The sequence below is a fragment of the Cetorhinus maximus genome, chromosome 15 (assembly GCF_964194155.1).
Source record: "Cetorhinus maximus chromosome 15, sCetMax3.hap1.1, whole genome shotgun sequence".
Classification (NCBI taxonomy): domain Eukaryota; kingdom Metazoa; phylum Chordata; class Chondrichthyes; order Lamniformes; family Cetorhinidae; genus Cetorhinus; species Cetorhinus maximus.
Window position 1 is genome coordinate 394,193 of NC_135893.1, and position 25,327 is coordinate 419,519.

The 25,327-nt window shown below is 50.3% G+C and overlaps 1 protein-coding gene across 1 annotated transcript in view; it reads left to right on the forward strand.

Annotated features, from left to right (window-relative positions):
• vwa5b1 (von Willebrand factor A domain containing 5B1) overlaps positions 1-25,327 on the forward strand; it is a 258,318-nt gene that overhangs the window by 72,135 nt on the left and 160,856 nt on the right. Inside the window, 2 exon segments of the mRNA XM_078557677.1 lie at positions 15,788-15,887; positions 15,890-15,963. Coding sequence (XP_078413803.1) covers positions 15,788-15,887; positions 15,890-15,963 — 174 coding nt within the window.

Sequence of the window (25,327 nt, forward strand, 5' to 3'; positions counted from 1 at the left end):
TTTTGTTGAATTTGCTTCTACAAGTTTGTCATTTAACCCTAAAGTCCTCTTTCAAGTGTTAAACTTCCTGCCAGGACATTCTAGAGCTCTCATCAATTCTCATTTTCCCTTTCCATCTCATCTTTCGTACATGAAAGTTGGTTCTCTATACTGATCACTTTTTCTTCAGCAGAGTATAATTCCTCAACACTAATCTTCAAGCTCATGTTCTGTAATTGCGCTTCTGCCAATTGTTCCTGAGACTCTTCACGTTCTTTTGTGAGAAGTTCTACTTGCTCTTGCCATTCTAGGTTCTTAATTTTCATCTCTTCAGGTATATCTTTGGAAATAAAATGTTTTCTGAAGTTTTCTTCCGAATGTCCAACCATTTTCTTCAGCTCTGTAGTCTCTTTCTTGTGTCTTTTGGCTTCCTCCTGGAATATAGAACATTTTTGAGTCTTATCCGCAATTGGTTCTTCAGTTCTTCTAAGCCAGCACCTTTTTTTGAGTGCATTTTCTGCATGCTGTTGTGACTGGCTGTATTTCTGGTCAAGTTTTCCCAATTCCCACTTTGATTTGCCAACAATGGAATTCAAGAGTTGTTATTTCCTCCTGGTACCTTTATGACTCCTCAGAAATTTGTTTGTTCCAATCTGGAACAGTTTGGTTAATTGAAAACTTTAGCTTATCGTGTATTTTCAAAGGTATACTCAGCTTGAATTTTGTGTTTCAAATCTTCCAATTCGGCTTTGATGTGTACATTTTCCAACCTTATTTCCTTTTCCAGGGTTTGTGTATTTTGGACTCCATCAAATAGCTATCCTTTTTTTCACGGTCAGCTGCTCGCTCCACACTGCCTCCTGCTGTTGCAGCTTGGGTGATGTGCTGGGATTTCCAAAAATATATAATTTCGGGGCTTCTGGATAGTTCACTGCCTCTCTAGCGCCCTTGTGTAGTTTGCTCAAGTAATATCTTTTACCCTTTCATAGTTTTACTGAGGCTTTCCTATCCCTCTTTTTGTGCTCTGTCCACAAATTGAAGGTTAAAATATTCATCTAAGGCTTTAATATTTCATTGAAGCTGGTTGAGGATTCATCAATGCACTGCATCACGATTACTTCATCTGCAAGTTCACCAGACCAATATAAAACAGTATTAATCTGGACTTTTCCTGACTTTCTACTTAGACCTGACGTACTCTGGTAGTTTAGAAATTCTCTTATCCAGGACGCCCAATTTTCTGTTAGGTTTGGCCCTTGGATAAGTCCAAATTGTTCTGGATGAGTGGAATTCGGATTCATGACTAAAAATGTAAAAGTGGAAGTTCGGCTTTAAGAACTTTCTGAATGTTAAGGTGGCACCACCGTTCACTTGGAGACAAAAGGATTTCAAACACTTGCCAGTTTGGCGGGCTCTGCTACAATGGCACTCATGCTTATCTTGAAACAGAAGCAGCACAGGTTAAAAAGTGAACAGCACTAGAATTTGGCAGTGTTATGAGGTATATATGTAAATTCAAGGAGTATAGCAAACAAAGCCACTGAGCTGAGGGTACAGATAGACACGTGGCAGCATGATATCATCACTATAACGGAAACCTGACTTAAAAAGGAGGGGAAACGGCAGCTCAATGTCCCTGGATATAGAGTTTTCAGGCAGGATAGAGAGGAGGATTAAAATAGGTGGGCTTGTAGCATTATTCGGTAAAGAATCAATTACAGCTGTGAGGAGGGATGATATACTAAATGATGCACCAAATGAGGCCACATCGGTTGAACTGAGAAATAGAAAAGGGGCAGCCACACTGCTAGGAGTGTACTATAGACCCCCAGATAGTGGAAGAGAGTTAGAATAGCAAATATGTAGACAGGTTTCTGAGTGCAAAAACAATAGGGCAGTAATTATTGGGGACTTCAACTACCCTAATATCAATTAGGATACGAACAGTGTGAAGGGCACTGAGGGTGCAAAATTCTTGAACTGCATTCAAGAGAACTTTTTTAGCCAGCACGTAACAAGCTCAACGAGAGGGGGCGCAGTTCTAGAATTCGTCTTAGGAAATGAAGCTGGGCAAGTGGATGAACTAGCAATGGGGACCATTTTGGAGATAGTGATCATAATACGGTTAGATTTAGCATCATTATAGAAAAGGACAAAGATAGAACAGGAGTAGAAGTTCTAAATTGGGGGAAGACAAATTTTACAAAGCTGAGAGATGAGCTGGTGAGAGTGGACTGGATACAGCTACTAGAAGGGAAAATGGTGTTAAATCAGTGGGAGGTATTCAAAGGTGAGATTCTACAGGCACAGTGTAGACATCTCCCCACAAAGACAAAGGGTGGTACTGCCAAATCTAGAGCTCCCTGCTTATCCAGAAGCATACAGAGTAAGGTAAAGGAGAAAAAGAAAACTTATGACAGCCACAAAAAGCCTAATACTGTAAAAAGCCTAGAGGAGAATAGAAAGTACAGCGGTGAAGTAGAAAAGGAAATTAGGAAAGCAAAGAGGATATGAAAAAATATTGGCAGGTAAAATCAAAGAAAACCCGAAGATGTTTTACCAGCACATTAAGAGCAAGAGAATAACTAAGGAAAGGGTGGGGCCTAGCAGAGACGTATATGGTACCTTGTGGGTTGATGCAAAAGATGTAGCCAGGGTCCCCAATGAGTACTTTGTCTCTGTCTTCACTAAGGAGAGGATGATGCAGACATTCTCATTAAAGAGGAAGAGCGTGAAATATTAGATACAATAAGCATAATGAGAATGGAAGTACTGGAGGGACTGACATCCTTGAAAGGTGGATAAATCACCAGGGGCCAGGTGGATTGTATCCCAGGCTGTTAAAGGAAGCCAGGGAGGAAATAACAGATGCTCTGAGGATCACTTACCAATCCCCACTAGATGCAGGCAAGGTACCAGAGGATTGGAGGTCTGCAAACGTTGTACCAATATTTAAAAAGGGTCTGACGGATAAGGTAGAACATTATAGGCCTGACTGTGGTGGCTGCAAATTATTGGAAACAATTCTGAGACACAGGATGAACTGTCACTTAGATTGGTACAGATTGACCAGGGATAGTCAGCATGGTTTTGTTAGGGGAAGATCATGTCTCACCAACTGAATTGAATTTTTTGAGGAAGTAACAAAGAGGATTGATGAGGACAGTGCAGTGGATGTTGTCTGCATGGATTTCAGTCAGGCATTTGACAAAGTCCCACATGGCAGACAGTCAGAAAAGTGAGATCTCATGGGACACGAGGAAAGATAGTGAGTTGGATCCAAAATAGGCTCAGGGACAGGAAACAAAGGGTATTGATCGATGGATGTTTTTGTGAATGGAAAGCGGCTTCCAGTGGTGTTCCACGGGACTCAGTGTTGGGGCCCTTGCTGTTTGTTGTATATATTAATGATTTGGACTTAAGTGTGGGAGGTGTGATTGGGAAATTTGCAGATGACACAAAAATTGGCCGTGTGGCTGACGGAGAAGAGGATTGGCCGTGTGGTTGGTAGAGAAGAGGATTGGCCGTGTGGCTGACGGAGAAGAGGATTGGCCGTGTGGCTGACGGAGAAGAGGATTGGCCGTGTGGTTGGTAGAGAAGAGGATTGGCCGTGTGGCTGACGGAGAAGAGGATTGGCCGTGTGGTTGGTAGAGAAGAGGATTGGCCGTGTGGTTGGTAGAGAAGAGGATTGGCCGTGTGGTTGGTAGAGAAGAGGATTGGCCGTGTGGTTGGTAGAGAAGAGGATTGGCCGTGTGGTTGGTAGAGAAGAGGATTGGCCGCGTGGTTGGTAGAGAAGAGGATTGGCCGTGTGGCTGACGGAGAAGAGGATTGGCCGTGTGGCTGACGGAGAAGAGGATTGGCCGTGTGGCTGACGGAGAAGAGGATTGGCCGTGTGGCTGACGGAGAAGAGGATTGGCCGTGTGGCTGACGGAGAAGAGGATTGGCCGTGTGGCTGACGGAGAAGAGGATTGGCCGTGTGGCTGACGGAGAAGAGGATTGGCCGTGTGGCTGACGGAGAAGAGGATTGGCCGTGTGGCTGACGGAGAAGAGGATTGGCCGTGTGGCTGACGGAGAAGAGGATTGGCCGTGTGGCTGACGGAGAAGAGGATTGGCCGTGTGGTTGGTAGAGAAGAGGATTGGCAGTGTGGTTGGTAGAGAAGAGGATTGGCCGTGTGGCTGACGGAGAAGAGGATTGGCCGTGTGGCTGACGGAGAAGAGGATTGGCCGTGTGGTTGGTAGAGAAGAGGATTGGCCGCGTGGTTGGTAGAGAAGGGGATTGGCCGTGTGGTTGGTAGAGAAGAGGATTGGCCGTGTGGTTGGTAGAGAAGAGGATTGGCCGTGTGGTTGGTAGAGAAGAGGATTGGCCGTGTGGTTGGTAGAGAAGAGGATTGGCCGTGTGGTTGGTAGAGAAGAGGATTGGCCGTGTGGTTGACGGAGAAGAGGATTGGCCGTGTGGCTGACGGAGAAGAGGATTGGCCGTGTGGTTGGTAGAGAAGAGGATTGGCCGTGTGGTTGGTAGAGAAGAGGATTGGCCGTGTGGCTGACGGAGAAGAGGATTGGCCGTGTGGTTGACGGAGAAGAGGATTGGCCGTGTGGTTGGTAGAGAAGAGGATTGGCCGTGTGGTTGACGGAGAAGAGGATTGGCCGTGTGGCTGACGGAGAAGAGGATTGGCCGTGTGGTTGGTAGAGAAGAGGATTGGCCGTGTGGTTGGTAGAGAAGAGGATTGGCCGTGTGGCTGACGGAGAAGAGGATTGGCCGTGTGGTTGACGGAGAAGAGGATTGGCCGTGTGGCTGACGGAGAAGAGGATTGGCCGTGTGGTTGGTAGAGAAGAGGATTGGCCGTGTGGCTGACGGAGAAGAGGATTGGCCGTGTGGCTGACGGAGAAGAGGATTGGCCGTGTGGTTGGTAGAGAAGAGGATTGGCCGTGTGGTTGGTAGAGAAGAGGATTGGCCGTGTGGCTGACGGAGAAGAGGATTGGCCGTGTGGCTGACGGAGAAGAGGATTGGCCGTGTGGTTGGTAGAGAAGAGGATTGGCCGTGTGGCTGACGGAGAAGAGGATTGGCCGTGTGGCTGGTAGAGAAGAGGATTGGCCGTGTGGCTGGTAGAGAAGAGGATTGGCCGTGTGGTTGGTAGAGAAGAGGATTGGCCGTGTGGTTGGTAGAGAAGAGGATTGGCCGTGTGGTTGGTAGAGAAGAGGATTGGCCGTGTGGTTGGTAGAGAAGAGGATTGGCCGTGTGGTTGGTAGAGAAGAGGATTGGCCGTGTGGTTGGTAGAGAAGAGGATTGGCCGTGTGGTTGGTAGAGAAGAGGATTGGCCGTGTGGCTGACGGAGAAGAGGATTGGCCGTGTGGCTGGTAGAGAAGAGGATTGGCCGTGTGGCTGGTAGAGAAGAGGATTGGCCGTGTGGTTGGTAGAGAAGAGGATTGGCCGTGTGGTTGGTAGAGAAGAGGATTGGCCGTATGGTTGGTAGAGAAGAGGATTGGCCGTGTGGTTGGTAGAGAAGAGGATTGGCCGTGTGGCTGACGGAGAAGAGGATTGGCCGTGTGGCTGACGGAGAAGAGGATTGGCCGTGTGGTTGGTAGAGAAGAGGATTGGCCGTGTGGCTGACGGAGAAGAGGATTGGCCGTGTGGCTGACGGAGAAGAGGATTGGCCGTGTGGTTGGTAGAGAAGAGGATTGGCCGCGTGGTTGGTAGAGAAGAGGATTGGCCGTGTGGTTGGTAGAGAAGAGGATTGGCCGTGTGGTTGACGGAGAAGAGGATTGGCCGTGTGGCTGACGGAGAAGAGGATTGGCCGTGTGGCTGACGGAGAAGAGGATTGGCCGTGTGGCTGATGGAGAAGAGGATTGGCCGTGTGGTTGGTAGAGAAGAGGATTGGCCGTGTGGCTGACGGAGAAGAGGATTGGCCGTGTGGCTGACGGAGAAGAGGATTGGCCGCGTGGCTGACGGAGAAGAGGATTGGCCGCGTGGCTGACGGAGAAGAGGATTGGCCGTGTGGTTGGTAGAGAAGAGGATTGGCCGTGTGGCTGACGGAGAAGAGGATTGGCCGTGTGGCTGACGGAGAAGAGGATTGGCCGTGTGGTTGGTAGAGAAGAGGATTGGCCGTGTGGCTGACGGAGAAGAGGATTGGCCGTGTGGCTGGTAGAGAAGAGGATTGGCCGTGTGGTTGGTAGAGAAGAGGATTGGCCGTGTGGTTGGTAGAGAAGAGGATTGGCCGTGTGGTTGGTAGAGAAGAGGATTGGCCGTGTGGTTGGTAGAGAAGAGGATTGGCCGTGTGGTTGGTAGAGAAGAGGATTGGCCGTGTGGTTGGTAGAGAAGAGGATTGGCCGTGTGGTTGACGGAGAAGAGGATTGGCCGTGTGGTTGGTAGAGAAGAGGATTGGCCGTGTGGCTGACGGAGAAGAGGATTGGCCGTGTGGTTGGTAGAGAAGAGGATTGGCCGTGTGGCTGACGGAGAAGAGGATTGGCCGTGTGGTTGGTAGAGAAGAGGATTGGCCGTGTGGTTGGTAGAGAAGAGGATTGGCCGTGTGGTTGACGGAGAAGAGGATTGGCCGTGTGGTTGGTAGAGAAGAGGATTGGCCGTGTGGCTGACGGAGAAGAGGATTGGCCGTGTGGTTGGTAGAGAAGAGGATTGGCCGTGTGGCTGACGGAGAAGAGGATTGGCCGTGTGGTTGGTAGAGAAGAGGATTGGCCGTGTGGCTGACGGAGAAGAGGATTGGCCGTGTGGTTGGTAGAGAAGAGGATTGGCCGTGTGGTTGGTAGAGAAGAGGATTGGCCGTGTGGTTGGTAGAGAAGAGGATTGGCCGTGTGGCTGACGGAGAAGAGGATTGGCCGTGTGGTTGGTAGAGAAGAGGATTGGCCGTGTGGTTGGTAGAGAAGAGGATTGGCCGTGTGGCTGACGGAGAAGAGGATTGGCCGTGTGGTTGGTAGAGAAGAGGATTGGCCGTGTGGCTGACGGAGAAGAGGATTGGCCGTGTGGTTGGTAGAGAAGAGGATTGGCCGTGTGGTTGGTAGAGAAGAGGATTGGCCGTGTGGCTGACGGAGAAGAGGATAGGCCGTGTGGTTGGTAGAGAAGAGGATTGGCCGTGTGGCTGACGGAGAAGAGGATTGGCCGTGTGGTTGGTAGAGAAGAGGATTGGCCGTGTGGTTGGTAGAGAAGAGGATTGGCCGTGTGGCTGACGGAGAAGAGGATTGGCCGTGTGGCTGACGGAGAAGAGGATTGGCCGTGTGGCTGATGGAGAAGAGGATTGGCCGTGTGGTTGGTAGAGAAGAGGATTGGCCGTGTGGCTGGCGGAGAAGAGGATTGGCCGTGTGGCTGACGGAGAAGAGGATTGGCCGTGTGGTTGGTAGAGAAGAGGATTGGCCGTGTGGTTGGTAGAGAAGAGGATTGGCCGTGTGGCTGACGGAGAAGAGGATTGGCCGTGTGGCTGACGGAGAAGAGGATTGGCCGTGTGGTTGACGGAGAAGAGGATTGGCCGTGTGGTTGGTAGAGAAGAGGATTGGCCGTGTGGCTGACGGAGAAGAGGATTGGCCGTGTGGTTGGTAGAGAAGAGGATTGGCCGTGTGGCTGACGGAGAAGAGGATTGGCCGTGTGGCTGACGGAGAAGAGGATTGGCCGTGTGGCTGACGGAGAAGAGGATTGGCCGTGTGGTTGACGGAGAAGAGGATTGGCCGTGTGGCTGACGGAGAAGAGGATTGGCCGTGTGGCTGACGGAGAAGAGGATTGGCCGTGTGGTTGGTAGAGAAGAGGATTGGCCGTGTGGTTGGTAGAGAAGAGGATTGGCCGTGTGGCTGACGGAGAAGAGGATTGGCCGTGTGGTTGGTAGAGAAGAGGATTGGCCGTGTGGTTGGTAGAGAAGAGGATTGGCCGTGTGGCTGACGGAGAAGAGGATTGGCCGCGTGGTTGACGGAGAAGAGGATTGGCCGTGTGGTTGGTAGAGAAGAGGATTGGCCGTGTGGTTGGTAGAGAAGAGGATTGGCCGTGTGGTTGGTAGAGAAGAGGATTGGCCGTGTGGCTGACGGAGAAGAGGATTGGCCGTGTGGCTGACGGAGAAGAGGATTGGCCGTGTGGCTGATGGAGAAGAGGATTGGCCGTGTGGTAGGTAGAGAAGAGGATTGGCCGTGTGGCTGACGGAGAAGAGGATTGGCCGTGTGGCTGACGGAGAAGAGGATTGGCCGTGTGGCTGACGGAGAAGAGGATTGGCCGTGTGGCTGACGGAGAAGAGGATTGGCCGTGTGGCTGACGGAGAAGAGGATTGGCCGTGTGGCTGACGGAGAAGAGGATTGGCCGTGTGGCTGACGGAGAAGAGGATTGGCCGTGTGGCTGACGGAGAAGAGGATTGGCCGTGTGGCTGACGGAGAAGAGGATTGGCCACGTGGCTGACGGAGAAGAGGATTGGCCGTGTGGCTGACGGAGAAGAGGATTGGCCGTGTGGTTGGTAGAGAAGAGGATTGGCCGTGTGGTTGGTAGAGAAGAGGATTGGCCGTGTGGTTGACGGAGAAGAGGATTGGCCGTGTGGTTGGTAGAGAAGAGGATTGGCCGTGTGGTTGACGGAGAAGAGGATTGGCCGTGTGGTTGACGGAGAAGAGGATTGGCCGTGTGGTTGGTAGAGAAGAGGATTGGCCGTGTGGTTGACGGAGAAGAGGATTGGCCGTGTGGTTGACGGAGAAGAGGATTGGCCGTGTGGCTGACGGAGAAGAGGATTGGCCGTGTGGCTGACGGAGAAGAGGATTGGCCGTGTGGCTGACGGAGAAGAGGATTGGCCGTGTGGTTGGTAGAGAAGAGGATTGGCCGTGTGGCTGACGGAGAAGAGGATTGGCCGCGTGGTTGACGGAGAAGAGGATTGGCCGTGTGGTTGACGGAGAAGAGGATTGGCCGTGTGGCTGACGGAGAAGAGGATTGGCCGTGTGGCTGACGGAGAAGAGGATTGGCCGTGTGGCTGACGGAGAAGAGGATTGGCCGTGTGGTTGACGGAGAAGAGGATTGGCCGTGTGGCTGACGGAGAAGAGGATTGGCCGTGTGGCTGACGGAGAAGAGGATTGGCCGTGTGGTTGACGGAGAAGAGGATTGGCCGTGTGGCTGACGGAGAAGAGGATTGGCCGTGTGGCTGACGGAGAAGAGGATTGGCCGTGTGGCTGACGGAGAAGAGGATTGGCCGTGTGGTTGGTAGAGAAGAGGATTGGCCGTGTGGTTGGTAGAGAAGAGGATTGGCCGTGTGGTTGACGGAGAAGAGGATTGGCCGTGTGGCTGACGGAGAAGAGGATTGGCCGTGTGGCTGACGGAGAAGAGGATTGGCCGTGTGGCTGACGGAGAAGAGGATTGGCCGTGTGGCTGACGGAGAAGAGGATTGGCCGTGTGGTTGGTAGAGAAGAGGATTGGCCGTGTGGTTGGTAGAGAAGAGGATTGGCCGTGTGGCTGATGGAGAAGAGGATTGGCCGTGTGGCTGACGGAGAAGAGGATTGGCCGTGTGGCTGACGGAGAAGAGGATTGGCCGTGTGGTTGGTAGAGAAGAGGATTGGCCGTGTGGCTGACGGAGAAGAGGATTGGCCGTGTGGTTGGTAGAGAAGAGGATTGGCCACGTGGCTGACGGAGAAGAGGATTGGCCGTGTGGCTGACGGAGAAGAGGATTGGCCGTGTGGCTGACGGAGAAGAGGATTGGCCGTGTGGCTGACGGAGAAGAGGATTGGCCGTGTGGTTGGTAGAGAAGAGGATTGGCCGTGTGGTTGGTAGAGAAGAGGATTGGCCGTGTGGCTGACGGAGAAGAGGATTGGCCGTGTGGCTGACGGAGAAGAGGATTGGCCGTGTGGCTGACGGAGAAGAGGATTGGCCGTGTGGTTGGTAGAGAAGAGGATTGGCCGTGTGGTTGGTAGAGAAGAGGATTGGCCGTGTGGCTGACGGAGAAGAGGATTGGCCGTGTGGCTGACGGAGAAGAGGATTGGCCGTGTGGCTGACGGAGAAGAGGATTGGCCGTGTGGTTGATGGAGAAGAGGATTGGCCGTGTGGTTGACGGAGAAGAGGATTCGCCGTGTGGTTGGTAGAGAAGAGGATTGGCCGTGTGGTTGGTAGAGAAGAGGATTGGCCGTGTGGTTGGTAGAGAAGAGGATTGGCCGTGTGGCTGACGGAGAAGAGGATTGGCCGTGTGGTTGGTAGAGAAGAGGATTGGCCGTGTGGCTGACGGAGAAGAGGATTGGCCGTGTGGTTGGTAGAGAAGAGGATTGGCCGTGTGGCTGATGGAGAAGAGGATTGGCCGTGTGGCTGACGGAGAAGAGGATTGGCCGTGTGGCTGACGGAGAAGAGGATTGGCCGTGTGGCTGACGGAGAAGAGGATTGGCCGTGTGGCTGACGGAGAAGAGGATTGGCCGTGTGGCTGACGGAGAAGAGGATTGGCCGTGTGGCTGACGGAGAAGAGGATTGGCCGTGTGGCTGACGGAGAAGAGGATTGGCCGTGTGGCTGACGGAGAAGAGGATTGGCCGTGTGGCTGACGGAGAAGAGGATTGGCCGTGTGGCTGACGGAGAAGAGGATTGGCCGTGTGGCTGGTAGAGAAGAGGATTGGCCGCGTGGCTGACGGAGAAGAGGATTGGCCGCGTGGCTGACGGAGAAGAGGATTGGCCGTGTGGTTGGTAGAGAAGAGGATTGGCCGTGTGGTTGGTAGAGAAGAGGATTGGCCGTGTGGTTGGTAGAGAAGAGGATTGGCCGTGTGGCTGACGGAGAAGAGGATTGGCCGTGTGGCTGACGGAGAAGAGGATTGGCCGTGTGGTTGGTAGAGAAGAGGATTGGCCGTGTGGTTGGTAGAGAAGAGGATTGGCCGTGTGGTTGGTAGAGAAGAGGATTGGCCGTGTGGCTGACGGAGAAGAGGATTGGCCGTGTGGTTGACGGAGAAGAGGATTGGCCGTGTGGTTGGTAGAGAAGAGGATTGGCCGTGTGGCTGACGGAGAAGAGGATTGGCCGTGTGGCTGACGGAGAAGAGGATTGGCCGTGTGGTTGACGGAGAAGAGGATTGGCCGTGTGGTTGGTAGAGAAGAGGATTGGCCGTGTGGCTGACGGAGAAGAGGATTGGCCGTGTGGCTGACGGAGAAGAGGATTGGCCGTGTGGTTGACGGAGAAGAGGATTGGCCGTGTGGTTGGTAGAGAAGAGGATTGGCCGTGTGGCTGACGGAGAAGAGGATTGGCCGTGTGGTTGACGGAGAAGAGGATTGGCCGTGTGGCTGACGGAGAAGAGGATTGGCCGTGTGGCTGACGGAGAAGAGGATTGGCCGTGTGGCTGACGGAGAAGAGCATTGGCCGTATGGTTGGTAGAGAAGTGGATTGGCCGTGTGGTTGGTAGAGAAGAGGATTGGCCGTGTGGTTGGTAGAGAAGAGGATTGGCCGTGTGGTTGACGGAGAAGAGGATTGGCCGTGTGGCTGACGGAGAAGAGGATTGGCCGTGTGGCTGACGGAGAAGAGGATTGGCCGTGTGGCTGACGGAGAAGAGGATTGGCCGTGTGGCTGACGGAGAAGAGGATTGGCCGTGTGGCTGACGGAGAAGAGGATTGGCCGTGTGGCTGACGGAGAAGAGGATTGGCCGTGTGGCTGACGGAGAAGAGGATTGGCCGTGTGGCTGACGGAGAAGAGGATTGGCCGTGTGGCTGACGGAGAAGAGGATTGGCCGTGTGGCTGACGGAGAAGAGGATTGGCTTTGTGGCTGACGGAGAAGAGGATTGGCCGTGTGGCTGACGGAGAAGAGGATTGGCCGTGTGGCTGACGGAGAAGAGGATTGGCCGTGTGGCTGACGGAGAAGAGGATTGGCCGTGTGGTTGGTAGAGAAGAGGATTGGCCGTGTGGCTGACGGAGAAGAGGAAGCTGTTGGTTGAGTGGGTGGAAAAGTCGCAAATGGAATTCAATCCAGAGAAGTTTGAGATAATGCATTTGGGGAAGGCAAACAAAGCGAGGGAATACTCAATGAACAGGAGGATATTGAGAGGTGTTGAGGAAGTGAGAGACCTTGGAGTGCATGTTCACAGGTCCCTGAAGGTGGCAGGGACTGGTGGATAAGGTGGTTAAAAAAACACATGAAATGCTTTCTTTTATTGGGTGAGGTATTGAATACAAAAGCAGGGATGTAATGAAGGAACTGTATAAAACGCTGGTTAGGCCACAGCTGGAATTTTGTGTACAGTTCTGGTCACCACATCACAGGAAGGACATAACTGCTCTGGACAGAGTACAGAGGAGATTAACAACAATGTTGACAGGGCTGGAAAATTGCAGCTATGAGGAGAGATTTGATAGGATAGGGTTGTTTTCTTTAGAACAGAGGAGGCTGAGGGGTGACCTAGTTGAGGTGTACAAAATCATGAGGGGTCTAGATAGGGTAGATAGTAAAGACCTGTTTCCCCCTAGCTGAGGAGTCAATTACTAGGGGGCATGGATTAGAGGGGACATGAGGAAAACGTATTCACCCAGAGGGTGGTGGGTGTCTGGAATTCACGGCCTAAGTTGGTGGTTGAGGCTGAAACGCTCAACTCATTTAAAAGGTACCTGGACCTGCACCTGAAGTGCTGTAACCTGCAAGGCTATGGACCAGGCGCTGGAAAGTGGGATTAAACTGAGCGATTGGTTTCTTTTTTCTCTTTTTGGCTGGCGCAGACACGATGGGCTGAATGGCCTCTTTCTGCATTGTAACTTTTCTATGGTTCTATGGTTTCCAATTTAGTCAAAATATTGCCCTTTGGAAGTTTGAACCCCCTGGGGCTTTCTGGACTGTCAGCCAATGCAACCTCTGGGGTCTCTCTCAGGTACAACCTCCCACCCCAGAGATCGGAAGTTCTGGGTCATTATATAAATGCAAGTTGTTGCTGGTAATGATGGAAAAGGAGGCACCTCATAGGTTCCACACAGCTCGACAATAAAATGTCAAACTAGCTGTGATCTACAGTGAACCTGAACTTCTATTCAATCTGTGTACTCAGTTCAATTTTTAACAGTTGTGGGAAGTCAGCAGGGTGTTGATGAATGGACGTATTCTTCTCCGAGGAGCTTTTCTGAAGCATCAATCGATTGTAAATGAATTTAAATCAATTCTTGCCATTTAATAAATGATGGCAATTTTTTCAAATAGAACATTTTTCAATTCTTCACTTCACAAGGATTAATTGGAAAAATGACCAAAAGTTATGGAAAAAAACAAAAAAAAAAAGTTATGGAACAACAAAACCTACATCACAAAACATAAAGATTCCTTGGCCAATGCATAGAGCATTCTGGGAAATGGGGAAAAGATTCCTTGGCCAATGCATAGAGCATTCTGGGAAATGGGGAAAAGATTCCTTGGCCAATGCATAGAGCATTCTGGGAAATGGGGAAAAGATTCCTTGGCCAATGCATAGAGCATTCTGGGAAATGGGGAAAAGATTCCTTGGCCAATGCATGGAGCATTCAGGGAAATGGGGAAAATTTTCCAATTATCAAGTGCTTCTTGGTACCGGGAGTATGACTATATCACCAAGCATTCTTCTCGAGAAATTATAAATTCTAACTTCTTCCAACAATACCACATATTTGCCTCCATAAATACATAACCACTGTTGTTACTTTTCTTCTCTTCAGTTTTCTCTGCTGGTTTTTAGTGGAGTAAGAACCCAAGTCACATGCAGCTGGATTCACTGAATGGACAGTCGTTTTGGAAACTCCATCTGATCATTTCCTATCCTTGGGAGCCAGGACCAATTGTTACACCCCTGACTAAATATTGACTTATATCAGTTAAGTCTATTTAAATGAGTGATCAAACCCGTGACCGCCCATGTCTGTATGATGCCCTTCCACTAAACAGCATTTTATCATGCCCAAAGCCCTTTGCATCCTATGAATTACTTTCTAAGATTGATCAATGCTGTTAGTTTCACACTAGCCTTCGGATTTACCATTGGAGCCTTCAGGCATTATTGACTTACAGGCTCCAGCAGCCTATTCTGTTCACAAGGTGCACACACCCAAATACCAATGCAGGAGACTGTCGCCGTTAGTGTGGTCCTAACCCAGAATCGGCACAAAGAACCGAAACAAAAGCAAATACTATGGACGTTGGAAATCTGAAATATAAACAGAAAATACTGGAAATACCCAACTAGTTCAGGCAACATCTGTGGAGGGAGAAACAGAGTTAACGTTTTAGGTCGATGATCTTTCCTTGGTACCTGGAAGTAGAGGAAATCTTGATCAGGTCTGATCATTTGAGAACCATTTTGTCTATAATTTAAATTGCTGCATCCTTTCTGGGAACAGATAGCACGTGGCAAGTTTGAGGGCTGCAATCTTCCAGCACAAAATCATGTTTGGGACACTTATCCATTCGGGAGGAGGCCAGTGATATATTATATAGATTTATATATTTTGCTAATTTGGTATTTCAAAGGAGATCAACTAACTGAAATCAGTCGAACTTCCTGCAGCTTTGAATTTAGTGCTTTCATCACAGGCACAAACTGTAAAATGTATTTCCTGTGACTATTTCTTTGGATATGCTTTATTTGTGCAATAAACAGAAATGTGCCTTCAGTTTATTAGCTCATAAAGCAATAATATGAAAGGACTGATCCTGTATAACATGCAGTACAGATTGATTAAGTTATTCAGCAAATACACCTTCAGGAATTGTTCTTGAATTACCAATATTTATTAACAGCGACAGGGGTCTGAGCAGGGCTTTGGGTCTGAGCGGGAGCTGGGGCCTGAGCCGGGATTGAGGCCTGAGTGGTGACTGGGCCTGAGTTAGGACTCATGCCTGAGTGGGGACTGGGGCTTGAGCTGAGATTGGGGCCTGTGCGGGGACTGGGACCTGAGCGGGAACTGGGGCCTGGATCAGGGCTGGGCCTGAGTGGAGACTGGGGCCTGAGCGTGGGGCCGGGGCCTGAGCGTGGGGCCGGGGCCTGAGCGTGGGGCCGGGGCTGAGCGTGGGGCCGGGGCCTGAGCGCGGGGCCGGGGCCTGAGCGCGGGGCCGGGGGCCTGAGCGCGGGGCCGGGGGCCTGGGCGCGGGGCCTGGGGCCTGGGCGGCGGGGCGTGGGGTCTGGGCGCGGGGCCGGGGCCTGAGCGCGGGGGCCGGGGCCTGAGCAGGGAAGCTGGTGTGGCTCCCACCGAGTGAAGGGCAGAAGAAAACGAGGCCCAAGTAAAGTATGTTTTTTCAATGTGCTGACAGGGAAGATCCTGAAGAAGTTTCTGCATTCTTCCTCTCAAATCCAACAGAGGTAACTGCAACTGCAGCTGATAAACCACCAAAGATACTTAAAGCCGCTGAAGCTATCTAGGCATTTCTTCCTCCTCACTTCCATCTGTGGCATCAACAATTCCCTTTGAAATACCTTCAAGAAATACATTTCCCTCTACTCAGGCTCCCACCCTTTCAAAACCTAAATGCAGTCAGCAAGCTAATGTATCTACCAGTCTTAAGGCTGTCTGTGTCCTGTCTGTTGTACACTCACTTTGCATAATGTCCATTATGAATGTAATGCATGATGACAGACTATAACCAAAGGGCAATTGACGGTAAAAATATTTTTGAAACAATGTTTCTTGTAAAATGTTTTTCTCCTCCTATTGTCAAGAGATTGAGACATGTTGTGATGCAATCCCATCCAGCAGGGCCAATCCCTACCTTCAGCCCAGAAACCGAGGGGCAGCAAACTCTTTGGCTGATGAAAACACCTTAGTTCAGCCAATCCTTCATTATTCCAATTTCTACATTCACTTTCCGCAGGATTCCTGGGAAATTCTGACCTCAAACAGATTAATTATCACTTTATGATCAATTAAATGTATCCTTTATTCCCAACAGACTGAGATCATTAGAAAGCGCCTAAACAAAGACATTAGGCACAACCCTGTCATCATGTTGAACTTGTGTCCGGATTTAAAGACGACTCACCCTGATTTAAGGATGCCCAGGGCGAGTTCCTTTTTCTAATTGACCGGAGTGGAAGTATGAGTGGAGTCAATATCAACTGCGTCAAGGTAACGACTACAATTTAACTCTTTGCTGTTCACTGTTTGTTGAAGGGCACAGTCGCTTAAGTAGCATCTTGTTTCTCCTGGGTAACTATCGCCCTGACTCTGAGCTGGACCCCCCAACTACCCCCACAACCCCGCCCCCCCCAACTACCCCCACAACCCCCACCCCCCGACTACCCCCGACTACCCCCACAACCCCCCCAACTACCCCCACAACCCCCCCCCCCGACTACCCCCCGACCTACCCCACAACCCCACCCCGACTACCCCCGAATACCCCCACAACCCCCCCCCCCAACTACCCCCACAACACCCCCAACTACCCCCACAACCCCCCCCGACTACCCCACTACCCCCACAACCCCCCCCCCCCGACTACCCCCGACTACCCCCACAACCCCCCCCCCCAAACTACCCCCACAACCCCACCCCCCGACTACCCCCGACTACCCCCACAACCCCCCCCCGACTACCCCCGACTACCCCCACAACCCCCCCCCCCCGACTACCCCTGACTACCCCCACAACCACCCCCCCCCCAACTACCCCCACAACCCCCCCCCCCGACTACCCCGACTACCCCCACAACCACCCCCCCCCCAACTACCCCACAACCCCACCCCCCGACTACCCCCGACTACCCCCACAACCCCCCCGACTACCCCCACAACCCCCCCGACTACACCCACAACCCCTCCTGCCTATCCCCGACTACCCCCCCAACCCTCCTGCCTACCCCCCGACTACCCCCACAACCCCTCCTGCCTACCCCCTGACTACCCCCACAACCCCTCCTGCCTACCCCCGACTACCCCCACAACCCCTCCTGCCTACCCCCCGACTACCCCACAACCCCTCCTGCCTACCCCCGACTACCCCCACAACCCCTCCTGCCTACCCCCGACTACCCCTGCCTACCACCCGACTACCCCACAACCCCTCCTGCCTACCGCCCGACTACCCCCCACAACCCCTCCTGCCTACCGCCCGACTACCTCCACAACCCCTCCTGCCTACCCCCCGACTACCCCCACAACCCCTCCTGCCTACCGCCCGACTACCTCCACAACCCCTCCTGCCTACCCCCGACTACCCCTGCCTACCACCGCCTACCCCCCGACCACCCCCACAACCCCTTCTGCCTACCCCCCGACTACCCCCACAACCCCTCCTGCCTACCCCCCGACCACCCCCACAACCCCTCCTGCCTACCCCCCGACTACCCCCACAACCCCTCCTGCCTACCCCCCCGACTACCCCCACAACCCCCTCCTGCCTACCCCCCGACTACCCCCACAACCCCTCCTGCCTACCGCCCGACTACCTCCACAACCCCTCCTGCCTACCCCCCGACTACCCCTGCCTACCACCGCCTACCCCCCGACCACCCCCACAACCCCTTCTGCCTACCCCCCGACTACCCCCACAACCCCTCCTGCCTACCCCCCGACCACCCCCACAACCCCTCCTGCCTACCCCCCGACTACCCCCACAACCCCTCCTGACTACCCCCGACTACCCCCACAACCCCTCCTGCCTACCCCCCGACTACCCCCACAACCCCTCCTGCCTACCCCCCGACTACCCCCACAACCCCTCCTGCCTACCCCCCGACTACCCCGCCTACCCCCATAATCCCACTGCCTACCTCATGACCACCCAACTACCCTCTTGACCCAACTACGCCCCGACTCCCCCCTATCCCCTGACCACCCAACTACCCCCTGACCTGACTACCACCCATCCCCACTATCCCACCGACCACCCGACTACCCCCAACCCTGACTACCCCCAACCCTAACTACCCACCCAACACCCCAACTATGCCTCTAGCCCCCAACCACCCCCATGACTACCTCCCAATCACCTGACTATCTCCCGAACCCCAACTACCCCTTAACACCCAAATACTCCCCGACCACCCTCCTCCGAGCCCCTGACCACCCGACTAGACACTCCCCACCCCTGACTCCCCCCTCCCTCGACTACCCCCATCCCTAACCCTCCCAACATTAACTACCCCACCAGACCCCTCACCTCCCCTGACTAACCTCCACCCCGACTCCTCGACCCACCCTAACCCCCTCAGCCAATTACCTCTCTCCTAGATTGTCAAAGTGGCTTTGGGACATTTAAACTTGTCGGAATGCAGGAGCTGGTGCTGTTAAAAAGGGGGCATGTCTTCACTTCCCCCTTTGATCCTGCACTAAGAGGGAAGGACTCAGAGAACAGGTACAGTCTATTCCTTAGTAGGCCCAGTTCAGCGGTCCGGGCAGGAGATGTGGAGCTCTTGTGCAAGGTAAGTAAATAAGAGTGGAGCAGCAATCTGGTGGCGCTTGCCACTCCTTAGAAGTTTCAGCCCGATAATTCATTTTCAGTTTTATATTCTGGATGCCACCTTTCACAGAGAAGCAGGGAAACCAGTCCAGATCCAGCACTGGCAACATCCCGCAGCTGAATGAGCAATAAGTTAAAGTCCAAAGACATGTGGGGCATAAGGTTTGCTGAGGGCATCCGATGTAGAGAAGAACTGACCAGATCAGTAACTCTTCTCAGATGAAGTCATTCAGTGCCTTAACTCCTGCAGAGATTCATATAACAAACTGTTTCGTAGGTAAAGTTGGATTAGCTGATTATTCTAGAGGCTGTTGTATTCCACCACTTAACACGTATGAGAATAAAAACACATGACCAAAGGTTACAGACTGGAAACACAGCCAGAATCTTATGGTGGTAACAGGGGTCCCAGCCTCTGGCTGGAGAGCTGTCTAGGGCCCAGTGTCTCCTCATTTCGGGGAGATCCACAGCATCATGTGCTGTATCATTGGGGGAGGCGATGGCGTAGTGACTAGTAACCCAGAGACCCAGGGTAATGCTCTGGGGACCCAGGTTTGAACCCTACCATGGCAGATGATGGAAAATCTGGAATTAAAAGTCTGATGATGACCATGAGACCATTGTCGATTGTTGTAAAAACCCACCTGGGTCACTAATGCCCTTTAGGGAAGGAAATCTGCTGTCCTTACCTGGCCTGGCCTACATGTGACTCCAGACCCACAGCAATGTGCTTGACTCTTAAATGCCTCTGAAATGGCCTAACAAGCCACTCAGTTGCTCACCACCACCTTCTCAAGGGCAATTAGGGATGGGCAATAAATGCTGGCCCAGCCAGCGAAGCCCATATTCCATGAATGAAAAAAAAACTCAGGCACTTGACAGGCCAGTGACGGGCCACAGAAGCCCCGCCTGCCGGGAGTTGCTGGCCAATCAGAGGCTGGCAGCTCTGTTGAACAGCAGCGCCAATGGGGAGGCGGTGGCTGCTACTGGTATGACAACCCACCCAAAGCCCAGCATCATTGCTGATCCCATGCCACTGGTGAGTGATAGTGGTAGCAGTGGGGGTTGTCATGTTCTTATAATGATATAAGTCCTTGAGTTTATTTGCTATATAAGACACGAGGTACCAATCACTCATAAGAGATTGGTTAAAAACAATGCAGTTCATTTATTAAGATTAGGCACATGAAAACAGTCTTACATCATTGTAAAGCTTGGAGACACTAGAAGCTGTTCTGTTGAAGGGTCATGTCGACTCGAAACGTCAACTCTTTTCTTCTCCACCGATGCTGCCAGACCTGCTGAGTTTTTCCAGGTAATTCTGTTTTTGTTTTTGACACTAGAAGCTGTTGTTTGCTCTGCAGCTTAAAGCAAAAGTGAAACTAAACTGGAACACACGATACACGCATCGTTTCCCTGCTGGTGATGTATACAGACACATGGTCATCCTCTCAAAGGCATACTACAACAGGGGTCATAGGGCAGGGGGGTTGGTAGCAAGGGCTCAGGGTGGCTCTCAGCAAGCCCCACCCCCTTCTCTTTGCTGGGTCCCTCAACACTAGGAGCCCACACAAGTTTGCTTGTTGTGCTCCCTGTGTGATTAGCCCCTAGCCCCATGTTGGGTTAATACCAGCAGTGGCAGGATGAGGCCCTTAAATTCCTCATCAATTGTCCACTAAGAGCCTTAATTGGTGGCAAGATGGTGTAGGAATTATTGTGAGTTTTTTTAATTAAAATATAGAATTACTAAAGTTTAGTCACCCGTATTGCAATCAACCCAATTCAGCAGGGATTTGTAAATAACTCAATCAATTGTTCTAGTTTGAAGAAAACTTCTAAACCATAAGGTAAGACAGGACTCTCTGATGGTAATTTGAAAGACGTTTATTTAAAAGTGAAATGTTTCACAATACAGAAGGAAAAAAGGTATACTTATCAGTCCAAAACCGAGTATTACAGCTTCCATCAGATGTATAGGCCAAAAAAGCATAACCCTTGGTAGTGTTGTGGGGTGTTTGGTTACAATTCGGTAGCTCTGGAGAAGGTTTAACTGTAAGTCTTTATTAACTATTAGAATAATTTACAACAATATGGTGAAGGGTATAAGCTACTCACTGTCTCCTTGCTTGGGTCTGCACATGGCTCTGCCCAACATCACACTTACCCTGAGTTGCAGGTCATGTGTTCTGTTACATCACTGTGTGGGAGATGCTGAACTCAGTGTCACATTAACCCTATATGTGCCAGACCTTTATACTACATCTCCCCCCAAATTTTTAACCAAAGAATTTTAAGTGATTATCGTTTACCTTGTCTTACATTGTTATTATTATCGTACATTTACATCACTGCATTATCAATATCCATCTCCCCCTTCAAGTCCTTGAATTCAAAGGTTCAGGTGTGCTGGAGGCCTCATAACCCTTCCATATCTCATCCACAGTGCTGTGGGAGGAGTGGTAGGCTCTATCGCTGCTGGTTCTTCCTGTAGGTTTGGAGGTTGTTCCAGCCTCTGAGTATGTTTTCATCCTTTTCTTCCATTCCTTTATGTTGAACTGCACTTGGTTGGTTCGGCTGTTGTGCTGGTCGGTGGTTGTGACCCTAACTCGTTTCTTTCGGGCTGGATGCACATTGTGTTCATCTCTTTGTTGTTTCTTTCACTTCTTCCGTCACCGTTTGGGTCATGGCGATGTTCTGTACATTGGAGGATGAGCATCCCTGTGAGTTGAATGAGGTTTTAATGGTAGTTTCACCTCTGCATTTCACTGTCGGCAATGAGCGGCTGCTACCAAGTTCCAGCATCTTTTGTGGCTTTGCTGTGCTGACTAGAGGTCGCAGCGTATGTTTGGTGGTTGCAGTGTTGACCTGCTGTACCATTGTTGGAGCCAGAGGTTGAGCCTCATCGGCCTGCTGGTCGCTCTCTTTTACATCCTCCACTGGAGGCGTCATGGTGTTACCTTCTAGGTGATTGGCTGGTCTGAACATTGAAGATTCTCTGTAATGAGAATGGACAGACCTGTTCTGCAAAGAGAGAAGATAGTTCAGAGCTGAAGTTCCTGTCAGGATACTCTTCTTTGCTTGAGTACTTGGGAACTTGCAGTTCTGAATGATTAACAACAGTGACTGTCTTGACATTTTCTGCAATTTTGAGGAGATCCAGGGCTACGTAGGCATCTCTGCTCAAGAGAGAGAAAGGCTGGTTATGGGTGATGTACATCAGCTGGAAGATTTGTTTGCTGCCAAACCTTAACCATTCCAGAACCATGCCTCTGGCTGGAAGTCAGATTTCCTTCGGACCACTAGAGTGTTGTGTCAGAGGTAGTTTAGCCAGGGTTCTTTGCCTGACAGGACTGTTACACTGGCTCCTAAATGGCCATTGTCTGAAATGTCCACATTCCAAAATCAGAAACCAAGATTTTTGACCAAGAAGCATGGCTGTGTCCCCTCCAGGCTTGCAAACTCAGACTTGTGGGTGAAGTTTGGGCTTTCTGTGTGTTTCAGAGTTTTTACCCAGCACAGTTTGCTGTAGTATCCAATCCTGTTGCGCTAAAAGCATTGGGATGAAATTGCAGGACATTGTTCTTGCTTGGGAGGGTTTTGCTTCACACTGTTGGCCTGGTCACCCTGCTGGCTTGTTCAAGTAGTGCTTTCCCTGGCCTGGAGTATTCCTGTGACTTTGCTTAACTAGCTGAACTGTGGATTGGCCCCTTCACCACGATTTATTCTCTCCCTGTCATAAAAATATAATAATTTTCATAACATTATTGTAATTTATTGTAAAAGTAGGTGAATAGTGGGGTTTGGATTAGTTTATCTGTGTGTAGGTTTGTGTGTGTGTGTTTTAATTGAATTACAGACAGAAGGTCTGGGTGCTTTGATGTATCAGAAGGGAAGCTAGGTTTGAAATGTTAAATATGTAAACATGGCTGAAGTTTTAAAATGTGAGATGTGAAGAACATTTGCATTTTTAGATGAACTAGAGTAGTGAATTTCAAAGAGATGGTGAGGTGTTACACCTAGCCAACAGAGACTAAGCCAAACCGTGTGTTTATTTTTTCCAAAGATTACTGATAATATGAGTACTATGAAAGATTTGTATTATGGAAAAAGTAAAGTTGCAAAGACATATTGGAACAATGGGATTTACATTAAAAAGGTATAAAGGAGATGTGGTCATGTGTAAGAAGAAGGCATTCTAAGATCCAACAAGTGTGAGAACCTCCAGCCTCTACGTACCAAGCTGCCTGTCTCCAGGAACCAAAGCAAAGAGAATTTATTTTAAATATCACTATCCAGGGTATTGTGTGCTTTGCCTGGATCTGTTGAAATTTATTTGTTTTTACTGTTGCCTTAACAGAGGTGTAACCGGGAATCAGGTTAATTAGGGGTTTAGTAGTTATCATAGTAGTAATTTCTAGAATAGAAATAGTATGTGCTTAAAATCATTTCTTTTATTAATAAATGTTTAATTTAGTTTTGTAAAAAAACCTCCAAGGCTTGATGGTCTTATTACTACTGAATTCAAGGCATGCATCTCGAAATAAAAACACAAATTGAAAAACAGTTGTGGCAGCTGTTTCGAGTTTCCCTCTGGGATTTGAGCAGGTCAGCATTTGTCATAACACTCCCCTTAAAATGGTCCTGTGCTGCTCTTGGAGTTCTGACTATCTAACTATCTGAATTGCCTTTTCCAGGGTTAGATCTTCCTTTGCTTGTACAGGGTCAGAGAGTGCGTCATCTGCTGCTCCTACCACTACTGTCTCTGATGAGTTCCAATTTTAAATCTCTGTGCTCGCAACCTTCTGCCATCCTGTACAGGTCATTGATGAATGAATCAACAGGTTCACCTGGCTCAAAAACAGAATTACCTGGAAAAACTCAGCAGGTCTGGCAGCATCGGCGGAGAAGAAAAGAGTTGACGTTTCGAGTCCTCATGACCCTTCAACAGAACTGAGTAAAGTTAGGAGAGGGGTGAAATATAAGCTGGTTTAAGGTGGTGGGGGGGGGGTGGTGGGGGGGGTGCGGAAAGAGAAGTTGGGGGGGGTGTGATTGTAGGGACAAGCAAGCAGTGATAGGAGCAGATAATCAAAAGATGTCACAGACAAAAGGAACAAAGAGGTGTTGAAGGTGGTGATATTATCTAAGAGAATGTGCTAATTAAGAATGGATGGCAGGACACTCAAGGTACAGCTCTAGTGGGGGTGGGGTGGGAAGACTGACAGGGCATTACAGATATAGATTTAAAAATAATGGGAAATAGGTGGGAAAAGAAAAATCTATATAAATTATTGGAAAAAACAAAAGGGAGGGGGAAGAAACGGAAAGGGGGTGGGGATCGGGGAGGGAGTTTAAGATCTAAAGTTGTTGAATTCAATATTCAGCCCGGAAGGCTGTAAAGTGCCTAGTTGGAAGATGAGGTGCTGTTCCTCCAGTTTGCGTTGGGCTTCACTGGAACAATGCAGCAAGCCAAGGACAGACATGTGGGCAAGAGAGCAGGGTGGAGTGTTAAAATGGCAAGCGACAGGGAGGTTTGGGTCTTTCTTGTGGACAGACCACAGGTGTTCTGCAAAGCGGTCGCCCAGTTTGCATTTTGTCTCACCAATGTAGAGGAGAACGCATTGGGAGCAACGAATGCAGTAGACTAAGTTAGGGGAAATGCAAGTGAAATGCTGCTTCACTTGAAAGGAGTGGGCCCTTGGACGGTGAGGAGAGAGGAAGTGAAGGGGCAGGTGTTGCATCTTCTGCGTGGGCATGGGGAGGTGCCATAAGTGGGGGTTGAGGAGTAGGGGTTGATGGACGAGTGGACCAGGGTGTGCCGGAGGGAACGATCCCTACGGAATGCCGCCAGGGGGTGAAGGGAAGATGTGTTTGGTGGTGGCATCATGCTGGAGTTGGCGGAAATGGCAGAGGATGATCCTTTGAATGCGGAGGCTGGTGGGGTGATAAGTGAGGACAAGGGGGACCCTATCATGTTTCTGGGAGGGAGGAGAAGGCATGAGGGCGGATGCGCGGGATATGGGCCGGACACGGTTGAGGGCCCTGTCAACGGCCGTGGGTGGAAAACCTCGGTTAAGGAAGAAGGAAGACATGTCAGAGGAACTGTTTTTGAAGGTAGCATCATCGGAACAGATGCGACGGAGGCGAAGGAACTGAGAGAATGGGATGGAGTCCTTACAGGATGCGGGGTGTGAGGAGCTGTAGTCGAGGTAGCTGTGGGTGTCGATAGGCTTGTAATGGATATTGGTGGACAATCTATCACCAGAAATTGAGACAGAGAGATCAAGGAAGGGAAGGGAAGGTTCACCTGGCTGTTGGACTCTCTTATTGAGTTTAGCTCTTTCAAGTATTTTATTGCTTCTTAGATTAAAATAAGTGTTGAATGATTTTAGTACCTCTTCAAATTTTGAGGATGATTTGTTAATTCCTTGTCTTACGATAATGTCTTCGGTAACTGGGCTTCACAAGTGAATCAATGTGTTCACTTGCTTTTTTCTGACTTTTTACTTAACCCTTATCATTTAAATTTGATGTTGTATCTTAAGCATCTTTTCCTCTGAAATCCCCAATTTTGTGATTGATCTGGGCCTTGGATTAGACCGAATTGACCCTCCAAGTGTGGGATTCTGATTCATGTTCAAAATGTTACAAGTGTTTGTCCTGCTTTAAGAGATGTCTGAATGTGAAGATGGCATCACTGCTCGTTTGGAGACAGGAATTTTCAGTGCTTGCTGGTTTTGGTGTCTCCACTACAATGGTGATTGTGCTCAGCTTGGATTTGTTTTTTTAACAATGGCTGCCTGGATCTGCTCCCTGCAAACTCCTCATGTTCTGTGTTTTACTTTTTTGACTCAGGAGTCTGACACATTCAAGCTTCTGCTTGCTTTTTACAGAGCTGAACAGTCGCAATGTTCCAGAAATATTTAATTAATTCTTTCTCTGTTCTTTTTGAAGGAGCTCACTCAATACGTGTTCAGACTCCGATTCAGGGACCTGGCTTTAGCGATGGGTTTCTTTCTAATGGCTCTTCTGG